Below are 22,601 nucleotides of genomic sequence, written 5' to 3' on the forward strand. Positions count from 1 at the left end.
AAATGCGGAGTCAGTAGGCAGAGTCTAAGGGGATCTTGAGCTGATTGGAATTTTTGCAATATTCCCGTGATTTGTTTTATCACGGCCAGAGATTCTTGGCTGGCCTTTACTCCACCTCTCCTTTGTAGTCTGACAATCTCAAGAGCCTGCTTTCCAAAAGACCAGTTAATTTTGCTACTATTTCTTGGCAAGTAGTTGCATCCTTGGTCAGGACCGCAGCTTCAGAGTTGTCTGCCATTGGTTCCCAAGGGAGAGAGTGAATGCAGCCCATCAACACTACTGAGAAATGGCTCAGATTCTGCAGGTCCTGCTCATGGTGGGTCAGCATTATTTGAGGTGCACGTTTTCATACTGGAATATTTGGGAAATCTGCTTCTAGCTTGATTGTCGAGGTTTTCTGCGTGACATTCTTTGCAAAGCTTCATGATGCTAATAAAAGTAAATCATGTTGCATGTTAAAGACCTGAAAAGAGGAAAAATCTCTGGTTTTGGAATTGGAACATCTAGACTTTTAAAAGTTAAATTCATTATTCTGCCTTTTAAGAGTCATAAAATATGATCTTTTCAAAAGAAAACTTCAATTTAATTATCATTACCAGATATTGCAACTATTGTAAACAGTCTAAAATAACCAAGCATATAACTAGATGTGGATTGTAAAGTTTTGAAAATCTTACATGGCATATTTTTTATTGAGAAAAGTGAATTATGTATTTTGTGGTACACTCTTTTCATTCTACAGCATATGAGGCATTCCTATAACAGTTTATAGGCCTTTTTGAAACAATTTGGAAATAAATCATTAGCTAAAGGGTGAATTTGTTCAAGATTTTGAATTTTTTTTTCATATTATAGTCAGCACAAATCTTCCACACAGCAATTGTACCCAACAGAGGAATCTGATATTCTGACAAATTTGTTTTAATGGTTTACACACTTTCCTAATTGGCTATAGCTGCTACCAAATGCCTATTTTATTTTTTTTTTAATTTTATTATTCTAGCGTGAGAAATAGAATGAGAACACTTGCCTTATTAGACATGGAGAAATTATGCCTGCATATGGATATTTTTATATGAAGATATAAAAGTGAAATCAGTTATCCTTTTATAAACTGCAAAAGATATTCACATTTAGTTTCTCAAATATTTATTAAATATATACAATGGGCAAAGCGTGTGCTGCCTGCTCTGAGGAGCTACAAAACAAAAGACAGCCTTTCCTCTCAAAGAGCATTACAATTTAGTGCAGAAGGGATGAATATACTTAAGTGATTGCATTGCCAGACAGATTACAATGGACTGCTCTATCCACAGTATAAGAGTATTATTTGAACACAGAGAACATTAATTCCAACCAGGGGAAACACAAGAAAATGCCATGGAAAAAGTAGCAGTTGAATTATCTTAAAGGATTGATAGGTAGATTTTTGACCCATGAATAATTAAGGCTAGGGCCTTCCAGTCACAAAACACACTAAGGAACTTAGCTTCAGAGTTGGGAGAGTGCACAGTATGTTCTTGAAATAAGAATTGCTTGTAGTTGTAAAAGGTAGATTGGATTGCTTTGAGTACACTGTTGTTGGATGCACAGATGTGTTGGAAGAGGATGAGGAAGATCCAGAGAGTGAGCCAGAGGGACAGGACATTGATGAGCTCTATCACTTTGTGAAGCGAACGCATCAGCAAGAAACACAGTCCATTCAAGTGGATGTCCAGCATCCTGCATTGATTCCTGTGTTGAGACCATACCAAAGAGAGGCTGTCAATTGGATGCTACAACAAGAGCATTTCAGAAGCCCTCCTACTAGTGGCAAGTATAAGAAAAGCAAACTGATTGGAGGGATTATATGAGAAGGGAATTATTTAAGGGAGGGGGGAATTGAAAAGATAGGATAGAATGGGTATTGCTATGAACAAAATTATTTTCTAAGAAATTCCTCAAAATTGAAGTGTAGAGAAATTCATTTGAGAGTTCTCTTATCCATAAAAGTTTGAACTGATTTTTTTCAGCCAAAATTAAGGCCCCCTTGATTGGAATTTTTAAAAACCAAGCAATTTTTTTACGTGCTTTTCTAACTAAGAATTGCTTTTGGAACCTGATCAGATGGGAATCCTGCTAAGCATCTGCAAGAGATGCTTCACAATTTGATGATGAATATTAGTGGTAGAAAGCGAATTTACAGAAGTAGGAGACTTACATGTGACTAATCTAATTTTTCTAGGTTTTCATTTTCTTTACAAAGTAAATAGAATAAAATATCATCTATTACGTGCTTTCTTAAAAGTAGTAGGTTTGAGGGAATCATTTATGCCACTTTTTTTTTTATCATTATCTTTAAAGGGCTGGGCATAACATGAGATTTTTACATAATTCTAGGAAGTGAAGTGTTGACTTATTCTTTCTATATGGATTTATTTTAGCTAATGATTAATAGCTCTTATTTCTCCTATGAGTTTCAACTTATATATTTTTATCTCATAAGCTTTATATTTTTTAAACTTTCTCTTTTGTCATATAAATATCAATTCATGGCCAATATTATTTCTTCCCGCTTCCCCTCCTCCCATACTCCGAATTATTTTGAAGCAATAATCTCACATGTATCTTTTCATGTTACTATTTCAGTTTATTTCATTAAAAGTTAAGGGTTCTTTTAAACAGATATAAATATATGTAATAGTTAAGTTTAAAATCCAGTAATACCTTAATATTATACCTTAATAATATATCTCTTCCTCCCTTTTCCTTCTCCCTTTTCTCTTTATCTCTCTCTATTTCTCTTTCTCTTGCAGTTTGTTCAAATCCAAATCCAAATAACATCTGTACATTGGAATTAATTGCTGCCTCTTAAGTTTCTTTTAATCCATAGATTTTTATCTCCTCTCATTCTGTTTTTTTTCCTTATAATTTATATGTTGAAGAAATTGTTAGCTCTGTAGTGTTCCCCACAGACTGCAATATTTTTTTCTCCAAAATGAAATAATTTTTTGTTAGTACTTAATTTTATTAAGGTATAACTTACATATAATAAAATGCATAGATCTTGAGGGCACAGTCTGATAAGTTTTGACAAATCTATGCATTTGGGTAATCAGCAACCCAGTTGAGACATAACTAGACTTTCCCAAAAGTAGCCAATAGCCACACGTGTGCCTCTTGACACTTGAAATGTGGTTGTTCAAATTATGTGTTGCAAGTTTAAAATGTACACCAGATTTCTAATAGTACCAAAAAAGTATGAAATATCTCATTATAATTTTTATATTGATTACATATCGAAATGATAATTTGGTTCTATTGAGCTAAATATAATAAACTATTAAACTTTATTTATGCCTATTTCTTTTTATATTTTTATCAGACAGTGCTGACATAAAATATTTCCATCACCCCAGAAAGTTCCCTCATGACCCATTCATTTCTCCGCCTTCAACCCCTCTGGGAGGCAACCAGTCACCATAAATTAGTTTTATCTGTTTTTAAAGTAATAAATGCAACACTTAGGGGATTGAGGAAGCATTGGCTTCTTTCAGCATGATTTTGAGATTCATCCATGCTGCATGTACCAGTAATTCATTGTTTTTTGTCCACAGATTGGATTTTGATTAAATCCTATGTTTAATTTAGTAGTTCTGTGCCCTATGATTCCCAGACATAGAAGCTATTTATCTTTTAATTGTTTCATTTTATAAACCCTTTACATCTGTATTCCTACTTCATCTATTAATCCCTAAAGAAGGCAACAAAAAAGTACTTGCTGTTTCACTGGTGGGTAGAGAAATACCTCCTATTTGGCAGTTGGTTTAAACTTATAATATTAAGGGGAAGGATAGTGGAAGATCCTGCCTGAAACAAAGTCAGTGCTTTAGCGTTACAGTTTCATATGTTTTTTCCTCAGCTAAGCCTTATCCTCCCACTCTCAGACCCATATAAAATGTTAGGTCTGATTTAGGTTAATGTATTTGCTTCCCTTGCATATGCCTGTTGAATTATTTAAAGACTCTAGGCAGCTCTTAGAAGGATATCTGAAAGATAGGCTACTTTTCTTTATTGGGTAGGAGTCGTTTATATGTATTAGTTTTTATTTCCTGTTAGTCCTCTATAATTTGCTATACTTTGTTTTTTTCTGCCTTATCACTTGCTTATGTGGAAAATATTTGTGCCCAAAGCAAAGGAAACTAAAGAATAATATTTGAAGAAAAGAATAAAAGAGAGCCTAGCCTTTTTCCCATGCGTGTGTGGCTTTGCAGGGTATTCTGTTAACTGTTTTTATTTTAATGTGATTACTTGTCAGGAAGGAAAACAAAAACTTGTTTTTATGGTTATATTTTTCTTCAGAAAATGCTCTGCACTTCTTATGGAGAGAGATTATTACATCTGAGGGTTTGAAACTCTATTACAATCCATACACAGGCTGGTAAGGCAAAACTTTATTTGCTTGATATTAAAAATAAATATTTTGAAAACCTGTATGAGATTGATAGCATATGCCTTTAGCCTTGGCAGTACCTCAAGAAGGAATAGTAAGTTAAAGTCTTATTAGACATTTTTATAGAGAGGATTGACATAGAATTAATAGCACTTGTCATTGCTCGGTAAATGAATGTTCTACAATAGACTTAAGATGCTTAGTTATTGATACTTAAAGAGATTATAATTCTAAGTAAAAATCTTACTATGGGCCAGTTTTTATATTTTTCATGAAATTGTCAGTATATGAAAGAGTTTTAGGAATCATTAAACATGATTAGTGAATCAGTAGTTATTGCTCTTCTATTTTTTTATTTATAAATTCATAAAGGTACCAGAAAGAAAGCAGACATACTTCCTTTTATTTATAAGAGAAAAAAAATGATGGCCAGTTACCAATAATACCACTCTTGTTTCTTCAGACTTAGTTGTCAGGTTAGGCAGTTTTTTGACTATCACAGTTCTTATATTCATAACTTAGGAATTTGAATTGTTTCAACCTAAAATATAGTTTTTAAAAAGGTAAACTTTATGCATTTCTTCCAGTTCTCTTTAGGAACAGTATAATTTTTGTTTGCAAGCCTATGATGTATTTTTCTTGCTTGGAATTTTCATTTTAGCATCGTCCGTGAGTACCCAGGTGCTGGGCCACAATTGCTTGGTGGAATCTTAGCAGATGAGATGGGTCTCGGAAAGACAGTGGAAGTTTTGGCTCTGATTCTGACACATACTCGACAAGATGTCAGACAAGATGCTTTGACTCTTCCTGAGGTAGGAATACTATGGGGCTCGAGAAAGCAGGGGACATATGTTCTCAAAAAGCATCATATGTCAGACATTTGGTTGGCACTTAAGTCAACACTTTCAACTTACACTGCAGCTAATGACTTATATTAGTTGTTAGTTAACTACAAGTGAGCGCAGAGAATGGGATGTTTGTAACCTGGCAGGGCTTTTTTAAGTGATATTGGCCAACTAGAAAGGGATATGCTGTCACTTACCAACTTCCTTCTAGTTGGCAGAGGATCTCCCTTAGGAAAATACTATTACTTCCTCACATGTTTTGTCACTACTATGAGTCTCTGTCTCACCACTGAATATTTTTGAGAACTATTTTTTTAATTGTACAGATCTCATATATGTAAATCTTAGAATCTAATAATTAGAACTTTGTTAAAGGGTAAGTAACTTAGAATTAGAGTGCTGGGTAAAACAAACTCTGAAGTCCTTTTTCCAAAATATATAATTCTGTTTAAAAACGTAAATTTTAGTTTTTAAAAAACCACTGAGAAATATAGTTCATATTTTTCAGTACTGAAATCTAAAATCAGCACATTAAATCTGTTAAAATAAGGCCACTATTTAAAGGTATAACTGTAATTACCTGTAGAGCCCACCATGCTCACAAACTAAGTGATTATATGATCTTTTGATAGGGTCAAGTTTTTAATGTTAGCCTTTTGATTTGAGTAGGTAATAGAAAATATCTATTTCCTTCGTAGAAAAATGAGTCAGAGTATACAGTTTTGACTATCAGTAACTTCGGTATTTTCTGCTCATTAGATGTTTTAATTCTAAGCTATTTTTAGATTATTACAAATTTAGTGGGTTAATTCTAATTTTAAACAAACCTTAAAAAGTTAATTGTAGAAAACCCATACTTAACATTTAGATAATTTAAGATCGGGTAGCTTTAAGCCCTGAAATAAAAAATTAGGTTTGTATGTATGAATAGCATATTCAAGCCCTTTCTTTCCTAATTTTTACAATTCTTTTGTATCTCCTTAATAGAAGGAGGGTTAATTTTAATAAGCAACTCAGAATACTGAAAGCAAAACTCTGTGTGACCACTGAATATTGTTTATATCAGGGAAAAGTGGTGAATTATTTCATTCCATCACATTATTCTGGAGGAAAAGTAAAAAACACAGAAACCCAGAATGTGGAAATTGAACCAAAAGAAAAAGTTCAGTGTCCTCGTAAGTATGAAATCTCTTCAAGGAAATACCTTTTTATAGTGCTCTTTTATAGTTCTTGTAATTCTTATATAGAAATATCTTGTAATTGTTTTGAATAATTATTTTTATAGTTGTTTATACTTTGCATAGATGGGTTCAAGTACAATTCATATTATCTTAACAAAAATAAAGATTTACTTTTTTATTTGATTTGGTCCAGGTAGTTCTTGCTTAATCTATTTAAATTTCTTTAGCTTACAATTTAAATCTTGTTTTGTTTATTCTCAAGTATAGCCACTTCAAATTCTGTTAGCAAATGAATGTTTTCCTTCTTAATGATAGCATAAACATAGATAATTGTGAGAGGTTTTTTTTTTAAATATAATTTTACATGATATTTTGTGAGATTAACAAATTTACGAGCAATTCTTAAATTATTTCAAAACCATTACAATAATTTTCTTCGTAATGTGTTGAGGTAAATTTTTATTCGTATTCTTCAAAATGATGATATGTAAACAACATGCCTTCAGTAAATCTTTGTTTTTTTCTTAACTTGGTCCTCAGTGTACATTAAGATTAACTGTTTTATTTTCTTTTAATTATTATTTTTACTGAGTTCTCATATCCTTTTGCATTTAGCTACACGTGTGATGATCCTGACAGCTGTGAAAGAAATGAATGGAAAAAAAGGAGTGTCCATCCTTTCCATCTACAAGTATGTCAGTTCCATGTACAGATATGATGTTCAGCGAAACAGGAGTCTTCTGAAACGGATGCTGAAATGTTTAATTTTTGAAGGCCTTGTGAAACAGATCAAAGGCCATGGTTTTTCGGGGACTTTTACATTGGGAAAGAATTACAAGGAAGAGGATATATATGATAAAACAAAAAAGCAGGTAATAGAGTGTTCATTAAGCTCTATGTGATGCTTTACTTACAGAATGAGTTGGCAGATCCCACCTTGACACTGAAGCCCTTACAGTCTGAAGATAAAAAACGAACTAGTTAGGAAAATCTCTTATGTTTGTGACTTATGTTTTCTACTTCCTCAATATAAGTTCCATCAGAGTAGAAATTTTATTTGGGTTACCATTAAGCCCAGAGAAAAGTGCTTGGCATATAGCAAGTACTCAATACATATTTATTGAGTAAATTATAAAATAGTTAGTTGTTTAAGCATGTTATAAAGCTTAAAATAACTTCTCTATCCTCATGCTGCTGCTGGCAATTAAAAAGTTTGTTCCATACTTGAAAAATATTAGCAATACCTTACATTTGCATAGCTCTTTGTATACATTTTGAATCTTTTATATAAATTCTTACTTTTCCCATATCATCATCTTATAAAATTTTTATATTTGTTTATAAAACGACTTCTTTGGGGCTATTAATTTCAATTTGTTTTTAAGAAAATAGTTACAAATTTATAAACATAAATCAGAAAAAGACTAATGCCAACAAATGCAAGTGTGGCTTGTCTACTGTGAAAGAAATGGCAGATAAAAAAGTTTATTTCCTGGAGTAGGAAGTCTCCCAACATGTTTTTCCAGCCAGGGTAGAAAACTGCAATGAAATTCTGTGCTTTTAATCCTTCTATCACCAAAAAAAAAAAAAGAGAAGGGAAGGGAAGGAAGAAAGAAAGAAATCTTCAATTAATGCCATTCATTCTGGGTCCCAACTCCTCTGTTCAGCCTCGGTTCTGACATCATTTCTAGGAAGCTGCTGCTGACACCTACCCTCCCATCACAGCCCCTCTCTGTTATATACCCCTCTTATGTCCTGTGGCATCATGTTCCTTTTTGCCATCCTCTCTTTTCCAATAGACCCCTTTGAAAGCAGTGGCTAAATATTCCTCACATTTGTATCCTCAGCACGTAACATGTTGCCTGGCATAGAATTGGCATTCAATTAATGATTGCAGGAGGGGGATACAAGAGGAAAGGAGAAAGAAAGGAATTTATTTTCGTAACTAGTAGATGAAATTTACTTTCTCTAAATGCTGTATTTTATACTTGGTATGTTTATAATTGTCCTAATTTGTATATTTATGTATTGTAAATTACGTCTTTTATTGATTTAGACAGACCATAAATTATAAGAGGTTAATACCAAAATATTAGTAGCTCCCTTTATCTTTCTAGTTTTTTTCTCCAAATCTTACGGATACAATAGTAAAGCCTGCCACTTCTTTAGGACCTGCAGACTGCAGGGAAGATTCTTATAAAAGGCAAATTGAAAGCCACTGATCAGGAGTGATTCTCCTCAGGAAAAGAGTAGCAGAGACTGGTTACTGGATTTTTATGTAAAGCACATAAAGATGAGAATTTAATTTCAGAAATATAACTGTTGGAATAAATTAAATAATATTTTTCATAGGCAGTATGGAGTCCAAGGAAAATTCAAAAAGAATCTAGAAAATCAGGGAGCAAGGACACAGATTCTGAATACTTGCCATCAAACACCTCTGATGATGATGATGATCCTTACTATTATTACTATAAGGCCAGGAGAAATCGTAGTAAAATTAGGAAAAAGCCTATTCCATCCACAAAAAAGGGAAAAAGTCAGCCTAACATCGATCTCAATTCACAAGATCACTGTCCAGCTACCAGTGACTCTGGAATTACTGATGTTACTACATCCAAAAGTAGGTGTGTCTTTGAAGTCAAGCAAGGACATGCAGCAGAGGACCATGCTGAATCTCTAAATCCTATTGGTGCTGATGTGCCACATTCTCATATTGTGAGTCCCTATAATTCCTCCGATTATCGCTTCGAGTGCATATGTGGTGAACTTGACCAAGTAGACCGTAAGCCTCGTGTTCAGTGCCTGAAGTGCCACCTGTGGCAACATGCAAAATGTGTGAATTATGAAGAGAAGAATCTGAGGATTAAGCCTTTTTACTGCCCCCACTGCCTTGTTGCGATGGAGCCAGTGTCAACAAGAGCAACTCTGATCATCTCACCAAGTTCCATCTGTCATCAGTGGGTGGATGAAATCAATAGGCACGTGAGGTCATCATCTCTTCGCGTGTTGGTAAGGCTGTTTGGGCTTTTTAAAGGAATGGGAAAATATAAATTTTTGCTTCCTCCTGATAGTTTTTATAATCTTTGTCACTTTATTAACTTAATGAGGTAATGATGTTAAATCAGAACTTGAAGAAGAAATTGAGAATATTAGAACAGTACACTATTCTCTCCTAACATCAGAAGTTCAGAAGTTAAAGCACTTTTAGTGAAAATATATGAAAGCTTTTGAAAAAGTTCATCATGTAGATGAAAAAGTCTCTGTATAAGCATTTATTTTCTCACAGAGAAATGCAGTACAAAGGCAATGTTATATAATAGTAGCTACTTGTATGATCTGCCACCTCTTAGCTCCTAAATCATCCTCTGACGCCTCAGTTACTTTATCTGTAAAATAAGAAGTCACTCATTCAGCAGCTATTTATTGAACACCTATTATGTGCCAGGAAGTGTATTAAGTTCTGAAAATAGGATCCTCTCACAGACTTATCGTGACGATTAAATGATGTTATAAAGTGCTGGCACATAGTACGTCGTCATTCACTGTTACTGTTTACTAATGTCAGTGTTCTCTTCTTCCCTTCTTTCAATCCAGATATTATTGCAGGTTTTCTATATTTCAGCCACTATCATAGGCATGGAGAGAGAATACATTAATAAGTAAAACCCCATCTTTGCCATTGAGAAGCTCTGCTCTGTGGGCTAGACAGAACTTGGTTTGAATCCTGGGTCTACCAGTTTTGAGCAAGTCACTTCATGTTTCTTACATGTAGAATAGGAATGATAACTACTAAAAGGATTGTTGTTGACGCTAGGCGATAAAGCTTCGCACAGTGTCTGAAACATAAAAGGCATTCAGTAAAAAATAGCTCTTCCTGTTCTAGTTTTTCATGCCTTGTGCTTTTGCACATGCTAGTAATTTCATCTACCTATATACCTACCTGTATGTCCTTTTCTCCTTTTCTCCACCTGTAAGAACTCCTAAATGTTCTCCAGGATCTACCTCAGATTCTAACTCCTCTCTGAATTTACCTTCTCAGCCATAGAATTGGTCTTCCCACTATGGTGCTCTCACATTTTCTTTGGTTTCAGTTCCTTTCACATTGCTTACATTATTGCTTCCACACTATGATGTCTTTCCCTAGACAGGTATGGGGTGTATCTCATAGCATGTTTGGTCCTATACAAATAGAAGGAGCTCAGGAAGGATGTAAGTGAGTGATATTTCACTTATCTTTGATGAGCCTTTCTGCAATAACTCTGTGCTGATTATTTCCTAGGTATATCAGGGAGTGAAGAAAGATGGCTTTTTACAGCCTCATTTTTTGGCAGAACAAGATATAGTTATCATCACCTATGATGTCCTCCGTTCAGAACTAAATTATGTAGATATCCCACACAGCAATAGTGAGGATGGGCGTCGCTTACGGAACCAGAAGCGCTATATGGCCATTCCCAGCCCCCTAGTAGCTGTGGAGTGGTGGCGGATCTGCCTTGACGAAGCTCAGATGGTTGAATGTCCCGCTGTAAAAGTGAGAATTTCTGCTAACCTTTCAAGGGCTGGGAAGAGAAAGGGAGTAAGGGATTGGGGGAAGCTGTCCATACACAACTTAACAATTTAAGTGTAATTAACCACAGTGTTGATATTGGCCAAAAGTTTGCTGTTAAATGCTCTACATTTGCTTTTCTTTTGTGCTATGAACTACATAACCCTTAGGAATTATTTTGGTACTCTGAATCATTGCCCTGTATGCAATGCCCACGAACAAGATGGCAGTCTGTGTCTGACGAAGCTCAAAGTGAACTCTGTTTAGGGACTTTCGTAAGCATTTTTGCTAAATGGAAAGTTTATCACATAGGCTATAAAAAGCTTTAGGCCAAAGTTGACTTTGTCAGTTTTTTATCAGAGAGACCAGATGGTAACAAAAATGCTACTTTAGAATATAGAATTTGGATTCAGCCTTTGTCATATGTCTTTGTTCTGCCTTCTTTGGCCAGTCTGTAACCTGTCCTGAATTTATGAATTACATCTGTCAGTACAGTGGTCCACATCTGAAGGATGGGGTGAGGATGTAGCAGTTATTCAGGCAGCCTTTTCATTCTACACATACTTGAACTACCCTTCCTCTTGCTGGGGGTGGGGGTGGGGGGTAGTCGATAATGTGGCATTCTGCTGCTAAGGAGAAGCACTGTACCAGAAGCTGGCCAGTTGAATATGGCATTCAACACTGAGTATGGTAACTGTTAAAGCAAGTGCATCTGACCTGAAGCATAGGTTTAGTGGACTGTTTTCATGAGTAAATGTTTTCCTGACTTCTGCATTTGTTTTTGTTTTTGTTTATTTTTTTGGTTTTTATTCCATATTTCACACTCATCAGGCTGCAGAAATGGCTCAGCGTTTGAGTGGGATTAATCGCTGGTGCATCAGCGGGACTCCAGTACAGCGAGGACTGGAGGGTAATGTTTATGGTTTCCTCACATAATGCATAGATTTGAAAAGCTAAAATTTTTTGAGGGAAAGGCATTGTTATATTTAACCTGTACTGAAATCCTTATTTGACTGCATGTATTTATATTTGACTCCTAGTAGTTTCAAGCATTTATCTTTTTAAATGGAATCAGGTGATCTTTGTTTATATATATGAGGACATTTATGCAGTGAACAGTCCCATTGTCCTAAGGTGAAGAGTTATTGTACGTGCCTGAACTGTAGATACAGGTTCCAAAGTGGTAGGTAGAAAACAGGAAGAACCTAATAAGAGTGGGGGTGTTGGGAACATGCACACTAGTGAGTGAAAGAAGAAAAAGGAATTAATTTCAGTTGGCTGTGTCTATAAAAATAAGGACCATAATTTTCATTGCCTGAACCTATAAATAATGGGACGATAATTTTACTAATTGTAAAAGTTCTAAGATATACTATTAATAACATTATCATATCACACCATATGGTTATACCATTATTCCTTCAGCTTTTCCTCTTCTTGGATATTTAGATTGTGTCTAGTTCTTTTTACACACGCATTGTAACTCATACATAATCTCATTCATATAACTTACTTTTTTTCAAAGACCAGACATTGTATTTTTAAAACTTTTGTTCATGTTGTGAATATTTAAAATTAAAAGTTTAAATGTTTTGCATAATAAATTTTCTGAAAAACTATCATTAAAATGTAGTTAAATTATAAAATATAAATATTCGCGGAGTCCTGTGGCAAATATTTATCCTTAAAACTTTTTGAAAATTCAAGTTTTTGTATATTGTTTTCAGCAGAGGAACTTATCCCTCTGCTAGAATAAATATATCAACATCCATTATTGTTGGATACCTTAAAAACAATATATTTTGATGATTATTTTAGAAGGACAGATGTTTTCTAGGCAGATTTTATAAGTGCATATTTAAATATTTGTGTAATTTTAGTAAGTTACATTAAGATACATTTTTATAAAAAAAATCAGGCTAATTAAAAGGCCAAATTTAGTAGTATGCTGTTACATTTGGAAAATGCCCAAATTGTAGATATTTTAGATATTTAGGTGTTAATAAGATCTCATTCAGCTTAAAAATGAGCTGAGAGGGTACAGAAAAAAGAAAATGACTATCACGAGTTACATTTTTCTAATTTTAGGAAGTATATGAGCAATAATTTCTCAATTCTCTGGGTACATTATTTTGGATATATAAAATACTGGCAGGTGTTTTGAGCACTTGTCACCATTCTGCAAATTCTTGAGAAAAATTTTTTAAAATAGCTTTATCGAAGTATAAATGACATATAATAAAACTGTAAATATTTAAAATGTAAAATTTGTAAACTTTGACATAGGTGTATACCCATGATTCTATTTCCACAATCAAAATAATCGTCCCCCAAAGTTTCCTCCTGCCCAAGTTACCTAAAAAAGAGCTTTTCTAAACTGTCTGGAATTTTACTTTATCTTTTCTCTTTGCTTCCATAGCTCTCTGATGTGTTTCACACTATGATTCTTGCCATGTTTCAGTTCTTTTTGTAGTTGTTGCAGCGGGAATGTTAGTCTGCCATGATTTACTATGTTACATTTGGAAGTTGAATTCTCATTTGTTTTCTTTTCGTGTTATACCAGCATTTCTCAACCTTAGTCTCGTTGACATTTTGGGCCAAAAAATTATTTTTTCTTGGCACCTGTCCTGTGTATTTTAGGGTATTACATCTACCCGACTAGATGCCAGGAGCACTCCTGCAGTTGTGACAAACACAAATGTCTCCAGACATTGTGAAATGCCCTCTGCGGGGCAAAATTCACCCCTCCACCTTCACCTACATGGAGAACCAGTATGTTAGACTGATAGAGAGAAATCAGATTTGGTGATTTATTAATTAGCAATAACTCAGAGATCTTGTGAATCCCAGATTGGCCACATATTGAGCAAGGAAGTGAGGCTAGGATGTTTTCATTCTATAAGTTGCCAGGCCTTTAGTATGTTCCTGTTGGCAAGCTGAAATAATGTCAACCTACTTGGAAAGTCAGATAGGCAAGAATATTGCCGTTCCCTCCCACCCGCCACACCCCATGTCTATATAATGTACTTGTTAGTATAGTTTAATACAAAGCATTGGCTTTGGGGGGTAGATGAACCTAGGTTCACATCCTGACTTATTAGTTGTATGTCCATAAACAAATTACTTAAACATTCAAATTCTTATTTTCCTTATTTATAAAATAAGATGTTTTAAAGATTAATTATAATAAAGTAGGCAAAACATTTAGCATTTACCTGGCAGATATTAAATATTCAGTGAATAGTAACTACTTTAGCTGCTACTTTTGTTCTTACTTTTCATTTATCCATTTATTTTAGTTTTGTTTTTTTTAAATGTAGACTTTGAATGACAAGTACTTTGTGCTGCATTTATTGGCTCATGCATTTATTTTTTGTGCGATACAGTAGTACGCAAGAAATACACAAAGTCCCTGACCTTATTAAGCTTACAACTTAGAGAGGAAAACATATTTGTTAAATACTTAGATATAAGATTACAATCAAGATAACTTTCATATATGAGATAAATATAAAATTCTAACTATAATAGGTTTCAAAAATATATATCTAGTTCTATGATGTCACATAAAAGGGATGCAGAGGGGAGTGACAACTGCACCAAGATTTGAAAAATTAACATGAGCTAGGTGAAGAAGGAAGGAAGAATTCTCTTTTATAGAGGAAACAGAAAGTATGAAGAGCATATGGCAGGAAGAGACCGAAAGAGTATCAGTGTGGCTAGAGTACAGAAAGCTAGGGAAATCATAGTGAGTTGAGAGATTGAATAGGTAGGTGTTCATTGGACCACATGGATATTGCAGACCATGATAAAGAATTTTACCTGTTTATTTTCTTAAGAATAGTAGGAGTCATTGAAAGGATTTAAACAAAGTGGTTGGGGATCATCTTATTAAATTTGTATTTTAAGAGATCACTGGTTGCAATGTGGGAATGGTTTAGAAATAGGCCAGAGTGAATAGGATATCAATTGGTTGGCTGCAATAAGCAATCCAGGCAAGTGATGCTGGAAATAGAAAAGAGTCAATAAGGGAAAACTAATAAGATTTAGTGATAGGTCAGGAAATGGCAGAATTTCTGACTTGCAAGATTTCTTACTGTATGGAAGGTGATAATATTTTTGGGCAAAAAAGATTATGTATATGATTTTGGCAAGTTGAATTTGAGATGTTTTTGGGACCTCAAAGAAGAGGTAGCATGTAGGCAATCGGATTGATTTGAACAGAAAATATAAATCTGTGGGTATCTGTATATAGGCAACTGTTCTTTCAGACGTTATGCTCAGGAACCATCTAAATAACTTAATTCAATCTATATGTTTATTGCCATCTTCAGAATAAAGGTTGTGGATAGGGTCATGGCATGTTTTTATGGCTTAGAATGTAGAACCATTGCAAACATATTTATCAATACAGAAAAATATAAGGAAAATTATGCTTAGCCATAATCTTCATTTGCCAACATAACCTCTGTTCCGATCTTTGTTATGTTGATGTTTATAAATTTGCACTCATACTGAATGCACGCCTAATTTTATATTTCTTTTATTTTCTACTTAACATTATATCCTAATCAGTCTTCCATGTTTAAAAATTCATCATAACATATGGAAAACTGCTAAGAGTATAATGTTAAGTGGTCAAAAAAGACGAATATAAAATTCAATATTTCCAATCAAGAAACACATATGAAGTACCATGTTTTAAAGCTAGCAAACACAAAACCTGTTGGATCAGTGGGAAGAAAGTTCTTACGGGGGATATCATAAAATTCCTTTACTTGAGTTACTTTCATTCTGTATATTGCTGCTGTGAATATCACTGTGTGAGTAAATCTTGTCTCTTTTTTATTATTGTCTTAAGCTTATTTCCTAGATCAGAATTATTAGGTCAATTGGTATGAAGATTATTGAATTAAAATATTCTCTATATTTTGTGATTAGTACTTTTTCTTTTCTGTTCAAAGTAATGTGCATCTATGTGCATGATACTTATGTATCTCTTGATCAGGCACACTGAATTGAGTAGTTTTCTTGTTTTACTTCTGATGGAAATTTTAGGCTTTTCAAAATTTGTGTAATGATTCTATAAACTTTAAAAGTACAAGATTTGTGTAATGATTTACAAGATTTGTGTAAACTTTAAAAGTACAAGATTTGTGTAATGATTCTATAAACTTTAAAACATAAAACATAGAGTAAAATAAATAATTGAATATAAGTCAAATTACAATTGACTTTCAGATTCAAAAGGCTGTACAATCTGCATTTTAATTCATGGAAAGTATTATGGTCTATGTAATGTCTGTAAAAGTGATTATTCAACATTGTAATGAAGAAATATGGAAGCAGTATTCTCAGTGTGCCTTCCTTTTTTTTTTTAGATCTTTTTGGGTTGGTGGTCTTTCTTGGTGTTGAACCTTACTGTGTCAAACACTGGTGGGTTCGACTTCTCTACCGCCCTTACTGCAAGAAGAATCCTCAGCTCCTCTACAGCTTTATTGCCAAGATTCTGTGGAGGTCTGCAAAGAAAGATGTGATTGACCAAGTCAGTAGAAGTTTTTATTGATTAAGTGTATTAAAAAGAATAAAAAGCAAAGTTGGGATGGAAAGTTAAATTTCCAGGTGAATTCTGTTTTTTTTTTTTCCTCCTCTCTACAGATCCAGATACCTCCTCAGACAGAAGAAATCCACTGGCTCCACTTTTCTCCAGTGGAAAGACATTTCTATCACCGTCAGCATGAGGTGTGCTGCCAGGATGCAGTTGTAAAACTCAGGAAGATTTCTGACTGGGCTCTGAAGCTCAGCAGCCTGGACAGAAGGACTGTCACCTCCATCCTGTACCCGCTGCTGAGGCTCAGGCAGGCATGCTGCCACCCACAGGCTGTTCGTGGGGAGTTCTTGCCACTCCAAAAAAGGTTTCATTATTAATTTCCTTCTACTGAATTGATAATATAGTAGTAATAGACAGTATTTAAGCAATTAGCTTCCTATCTCACAATTTCATTCACAGTTTTTTAACTGAGTTGTCGTCAGTATGGTGGTTTTCTTTGATATGGATCCCCATTTGTGAAACAGAATCACATCATCAGAACTATTTTTATTTTTATTTTTTGTTAAATTTATTGGGTAACATTGGTTAATAAAATTATATAGGTTTTAAGTGTACAATTCAATAATACATCATCTGTATATTGCATTTGACTCAAAGTCAAATCTTCCGTCACCTGTTTTTATGGCTTTGAACGTTTCTTTTAAAATCAGGACTGTTGTGGAGTTGGGGGGGGTGGGTGCAGTTTGTTTGTTTGTTTTTTACTTTACTCCAGATATGAAAGACTTTTGTTCTTATATTTTTTGGATTATAGGGTTGGGTAATATCCGCAGTTTCAGGCATCTACGAGGGTCTTGGAATATATCCCCAAGGATAGGAGGGGACGACTGTAATGAAGTTAAGATAGTGATAACAGTGGAGGTGAAGAGAAAGATGCTGAAGACACTGCAAAGACTCAATAAGAGTCTGATGATCTTATGTGATGAAATACTCTCACTTAGGATTTTCTTTCTAGTTATACACAGTCTGCCTCTCTTTTTTAGTACCATGACAATGGAAGAGCTGCTGACTTCACTGCAGAAGAAATGTGGAACTGAATGTGAAGAAGCACATAGGCAACTCGTTTGCGCTCTCAATGGCTTAGCAGGCATCCACATCATTAAAGGTAGAAGGTGATTACTTTGTTACCTCTGACTCTTCTAACTACTTAATGAGGAAGATTAGTTTTAATAGAAATCAAAATCCCCCAAGAAGAACACTCACATTCTACTGATTGTAATTTAAATAAATTCAACCTAATGGGGAGTTGTTATGTATAGTAACATTTCAAAAACCTTCAGAGTTTACATGTGCTTTCACCAAGCATTTCCACTTGTAGCTTTTGCTAGGGAAATTAGGATGTGAACAGAGATTTGGTTATAAATTATTAATCTTAGTGTATAATAGTGAAAAACTGCACAACCAAAATGTCTAAAATTAAGGTTAAATTTTGACATATTCAAGGGAATATTGGTCATTGACTTACAAAATAATGCTGTATATAAATTATTCTTTCCACAAATATTAGAAGGTCTGCTGTGTTCTGGGTATGATCTAGGTACTAAAGATGGTACCATAAAACAAAGTAAAGTCTCTGATTCTGTGGACCTTAAATTCTTTTTTTTTTTTTTAATTAAACTTGTTGGCTTGACATTGGTTAATGAAATCAAATAAGTTTCGAGTGTACAGTTCAATAATACGTTATTATATATATTGCATTGTGTGTTCACCACCCACAGATAAATTTCCTTCCATTAGAGGGAGATAGACAAATGCACACACACACATAATGCGTATGGTATAGTTGTAGTGTTATATATTACACACAAAATTTAAGGAGGTTAGGAAGAGAGTCTTATATTTTATGGAGAGATGTTTACTTGGGGTTTCATATCTCTCAAGGATCATTTTTTGTTGTTGCCTGATGTCCAATTTCTTATAAACTATAGTTTCATGTATTTTGTCTGTTACTTTAGTTGTTTCAGGAAGGAGAGTAATTCCATTCTCTGTTACTGTATCTTAGCCAGAAACGAAAGTTATTTAACCCATTTCCTCTTTGCCCTGAGAATACTCGCTGGTGGCGCTTGCGGGTGCAGTGTTTACCCCAAGATAACTTGCAGATTATAGTCCTAACCCAACCCCCAGAGTTTGCCATGAAATATCTTGTTTTTATTATTATTTTCGCATCACTCTACTATATGGATACTCTTTGGAAACAAATGACATCATTCTATTTATAGCATTCTGTTTTTAGTAGTGGTATTTCCATTTACAAAATAAGGTAATTCTCTATCACTGAAAATGTCAAATCCTAGAAAACGAAGCATTCCTATGCGTGATATTAACATTGTTCTTGAACAGTTGTTAGCCGAAGATTCATTTGATAAATCCAATTTATGTAAATATTTGTTACATTAAGATTAGAGACAAGTTCTGTTTAGAAATAACTCCAAGAACAGTTTTTATATTTTACTTTTACATTGAAAATCAGTCAGGTTTGCTTCAGCCTCAAAGAGTGTGTTTATGTAAAATTAATGCTGGCAGCGGCTGCACTTTTTTTTCCTAAAGAAGAAATGGGTTAACTGATTCTTACAACAAGCACCATTTAGCAAACACCTTTCCATATAAATGTGAGACTCATTAGAACTATATTTCATAGGTTTTAGAGTAAAGATTAAACCTGTTAAGTAGAGACATTGAAACATAAATTCAGACTTCTATAGATGCAAATTTCACTGTCTGATATGGAAAACATATAAGACTCTGCAGAAAAAATAATTAGTAACATTGAAGAATAGAAGAGCGATAGTAACTATTTAGTGTGAAAAAAACAAAGAATTATGACTGAAAATTTAAAAGAGCATCATTGAGATTGTAGATAACTTCAGGTGTAACAACGAATACATTAAGTCTGGGAGGGCACAAATGGTTATTTAATATTTCAAAGTTTTTATACTATATATGAAGTGGCACAATATCACATGACGGTAGAATGTGCCAAGTCAAAGAAAAATATGTGCTATACACCGTAAAGCAACTACTGAAAAACACAACAAAGAGAGGTGAAAATTAAGAGGAGATTTAAAAAAATAAATTCTCAATCAAAAAAAAATTGAATTAAAGGGAACAAAGAACAGATGTGACAAATATAAAACAAATAGCAGGATGATAGATTTAAACCAAAGCATATTGGCGATCACATTAAATGTAATAGTCTAAATGCCTCAATTACAAGGCAAAGGTTTGCAGAATAGATTTTTAAAAATTTTTAAAGCAATATCTAATAATATGCTGTGTACAAGAAACCCCCTTTAAAGATGCAAATGTAAAAAGATAAAAAAAAATAGTATATTAACACTAATAAAAAAAAAGCTGGAGTTGCTGTATTACTGTCAGACGAAGAATATTACCAAAGACAGTGTGATTTCATCATGAGGAAGTATCAGTCCTAAATGTTTATGCACTTGAACCAGGGCTTCAAAGTAAATAAAACAAAAACTGATAAAACCTCAATGAGAAATGGGATATAAATCCACAATTATAGACAGATTTCAACAACCCTTTTCAATTATTGACAGAACAAGTTTTCTATACAATGTGCCTGAAGTATTGCTCTTAAGGTGAAGTGTGGATGCACATTGAAAACTTTACAGAAACATATAGGTGAAGCATGATGTTATTGACCGTGATAAAATGAAGTGACCTCAGATTCTTACCACTTTTCAACCTGTACACAATGCAAATTTTATTAATAACTAATAATAGAAATGGGCATATTATTACGTATTCTTAATAAACTGTTCAGACATAGCCCATGCACCTCTTCCCTCCTAGGACATTCCCTAAGAAACCTTGAAATTAATTATTGGTGTTTGCAAGTTTGGATCATCTATGATTATTCTTAATCATCACCCTTATCATCATTGCCATCGCAGTTGCTAAGTGTGCCTGTGGCTATGTAGTATCCAAACATCAGTCTAAAACATAAAATGGTCTGTGCTTTACAGTCTATAGTGAACAACTAAGTATGGTAACTTTTTAAATAGAAAATATTTTTAAAATTAAACTCTCCTTTATTTCAACTTGGAAATAATTAGGCAAAAATTGGGAAATTATGCGTCATATTTAATATCAGTTTCTCAGTCCCAAATTAATAGAGTGGAATAATTGTGATTGAAATCTACAGAATACTTGACTGTCATGCGTTCTTGGTCTTTAAAATACATGAATAATGAATATAACATTTAAAATATTTCAGGTCTTTAAATCCAGCATTTTATCGGAGAAATGATCAAATTTCTACAAGCATTTTATATTATGCGTAACACTTTCATATGTATATACCATTTTATCCTCATAAATACTCAATGATTGAGGTATTATCATCCCCATTTTATATAATATAAGAAAACGGGAATTCAGAAGGCTTGGTTGCTTTCTCAAGATTATAGCTAATAAGTGTCAGAGAATTTGCCTTGGATCTTTTCATTTCAAATCAAATATTTAATGTTTTTATTTTTTACTATGTCTGCTTCTTTACCAAGTAGACACTTATAAACCTCAATATTATGCTGTCTATGGTAGGTTGAAACTCACTGTCAGAAATTACTAAAATGGAGTTAATAATATTGCTCATAGATTGTCACAATAATAAAAATAAAATTTAGATTTCCTCTTTTGATTCTAAAATTGCGTTTCTGTTTTTATTCTATTAAGACTCAGATTTCTTCACTTGGCCTATTTTCTAGTCTCCTTATCAGATTTATTCTTTTCCTTGCTATGAGGTTATACATCGTATGGGGATTGGGGAGAAAGGTTTTTCATCTGATCATCTCTGTAGCACTCTGACGGGATCACCAGGTAGTTGGCTCCTGTGTGGCGTAACACCCTGGCATAACATCATTGCTCTTTTCAGAGTTTCCAACGCATTCCACTATAGTTCTTGGTCTTTCTGTGGATGGAAACCATTGCTAATTGTTAAGAGAAATTCCCATCAGAAAGTTCATTAGTAAAGGCTATATTCATTTAATTGTAATTATAAACTTAATTGTGATGGATTTATTTCTTTTAGTTTCCATTGCTTCACAGGGATGTGTTAAACAATATACAATATACATTTTTTAAAGTAACATTACATATTTAACTTACTAAATAATTTAAACTCTTCCAATGTAGAGATCAGACAATGAAGATCTGACTTCTAAAAGGAATCTAAAATTAATTTCAAAATCTAGAGGGTTTTACTCATATACAAACGTACATATATGATATACAATGCATATTCTAAGTCCTCATTGATTATGGTGTTAAAAACATGGTATTATTTCAATTTTGTACAGTGTCTTTTCTGTACATGTTTTTTGGAGAAAATTAGGTTGGCAATATCAAATCAAGTAGTTTGTTTCCTTGGAAATGATAGTGCCATCAAGTGGCAAAGAATAGGTATTTCCAAATTTGGCTTAAACTGCTTGTATAATTTATTGAATATGCATATTTCTTTGTCTTCCCCAGAAAGCGTGTCTTGTTTTAATAAGCATAACAAATCTTCCCCAGAAAGCATGTGTTCTTTTAATAAGCATAAAAAATATGTATTATAGTGAATAGTTAAATTCAACTGCTTATAGCATAGTTTAGTCATTATACCTTCTTTAAAAGGTGTAGTAATTTTGAATTATTTAAATGAATTAGTTTATATAAATGATAGTATAAATACTAATAGAATCCATATGTCTTTTGAAAAGCTTCATAAGAATCCTCAAATCTGAAAGAAGAGCTCATTGTGTAAGGATAATTGAGTGTTACTTCTACATTTTAATGTGACTATTATTGTAGAAATAATCTTTTTTATAAAAGTGAATAGAAAGTGGCTGACTGTAAAGTTTATGAAAATGTATGCTTTAGAAAGCTTTGTGTTAGGTTATTGGTAGAACTAGATGTAAAGCAGCGGTATAAAAGCAAGTGTTTTGCACAACAATGAAAATGTACTTAATGCCACTGAATTACACAC

The 22,601-nt window shown here is 33.5% G+C and overlaps 1 protein-coding gene across 8 annotated transcripts in view; it reads left to right on the forward strand.

Moving 5' to 3' along the window:
• The window catches only part of SHPRH (SNF2 histone linker PHD RING helicase), a 78,134-nt gene that overhangs the window by 9,880 nt on the left and 45,653 nt on the right, over positions 1-22,601 (forward strand). For 7 of the 8 annotated variants that reach the window (XR_005649481.1, XM_039846966.1, XM_039846963.1 and 4 more), the window contains 11 exons: positions 1,594-1,812; positions 4,342-4,420; positions 5,094-5,244; positions 6,344-6,452; positions 7,074-7,330; positions 8,811-9,470; positions 10,741-10,992; positions 11,839-11,917; positions 16,389-16,552; positions 16,666-16,922; positions 17,599-17,720. Coding sequence is in view for 7 of the 8 variants with exons in the window: in XM_039846966.1 (XP_039702900.1) it covers positions 1,594-1,812; positions 4,342-4,420; positions 5,094-5,244; positions 6,344-6,452; positions 7,074-7,330; positions 8,811-9,470; positions 10,741-10,992; positions 11,839-11,917; positions 16,389-16,552; positions 16,666-16,922; positions 17,599-17,720 (2,349 nt within the window). In the remaining variant the exon portion in view is untranslated. The remainder of the gene's footprint in view (positions 1-1,593; positions 1,813-4,341; positions 4,421-5,093; positions 5,245-6,343; positions 6,453-7,073; positions 7,331-8,810; positions 9,471-10,740; positions 10,993-11,838; positions 11,918-16,388; positions 16,553-16,665; positions 16,923-17,598; positions 17,721-22,601) is intronic. The other variant, XM_039846968.1, reaches the window with a different exon arrangement.

Source organism: Pteropus medius, unplaced genomic scaffold, assembly GCF_902729225.1.
Source record: "Pteropus medius unplaced genomic scaffold, Ma_sr-lr_union100, whole genome shotgun sequence".
In the NCBI taxonomy this organism is placed as follows: Eukaryota; Metazoa; Chordata; class Mammalia; order Chiroptera; family Pteropodidae; genus Pteropus; species Pteropus medius.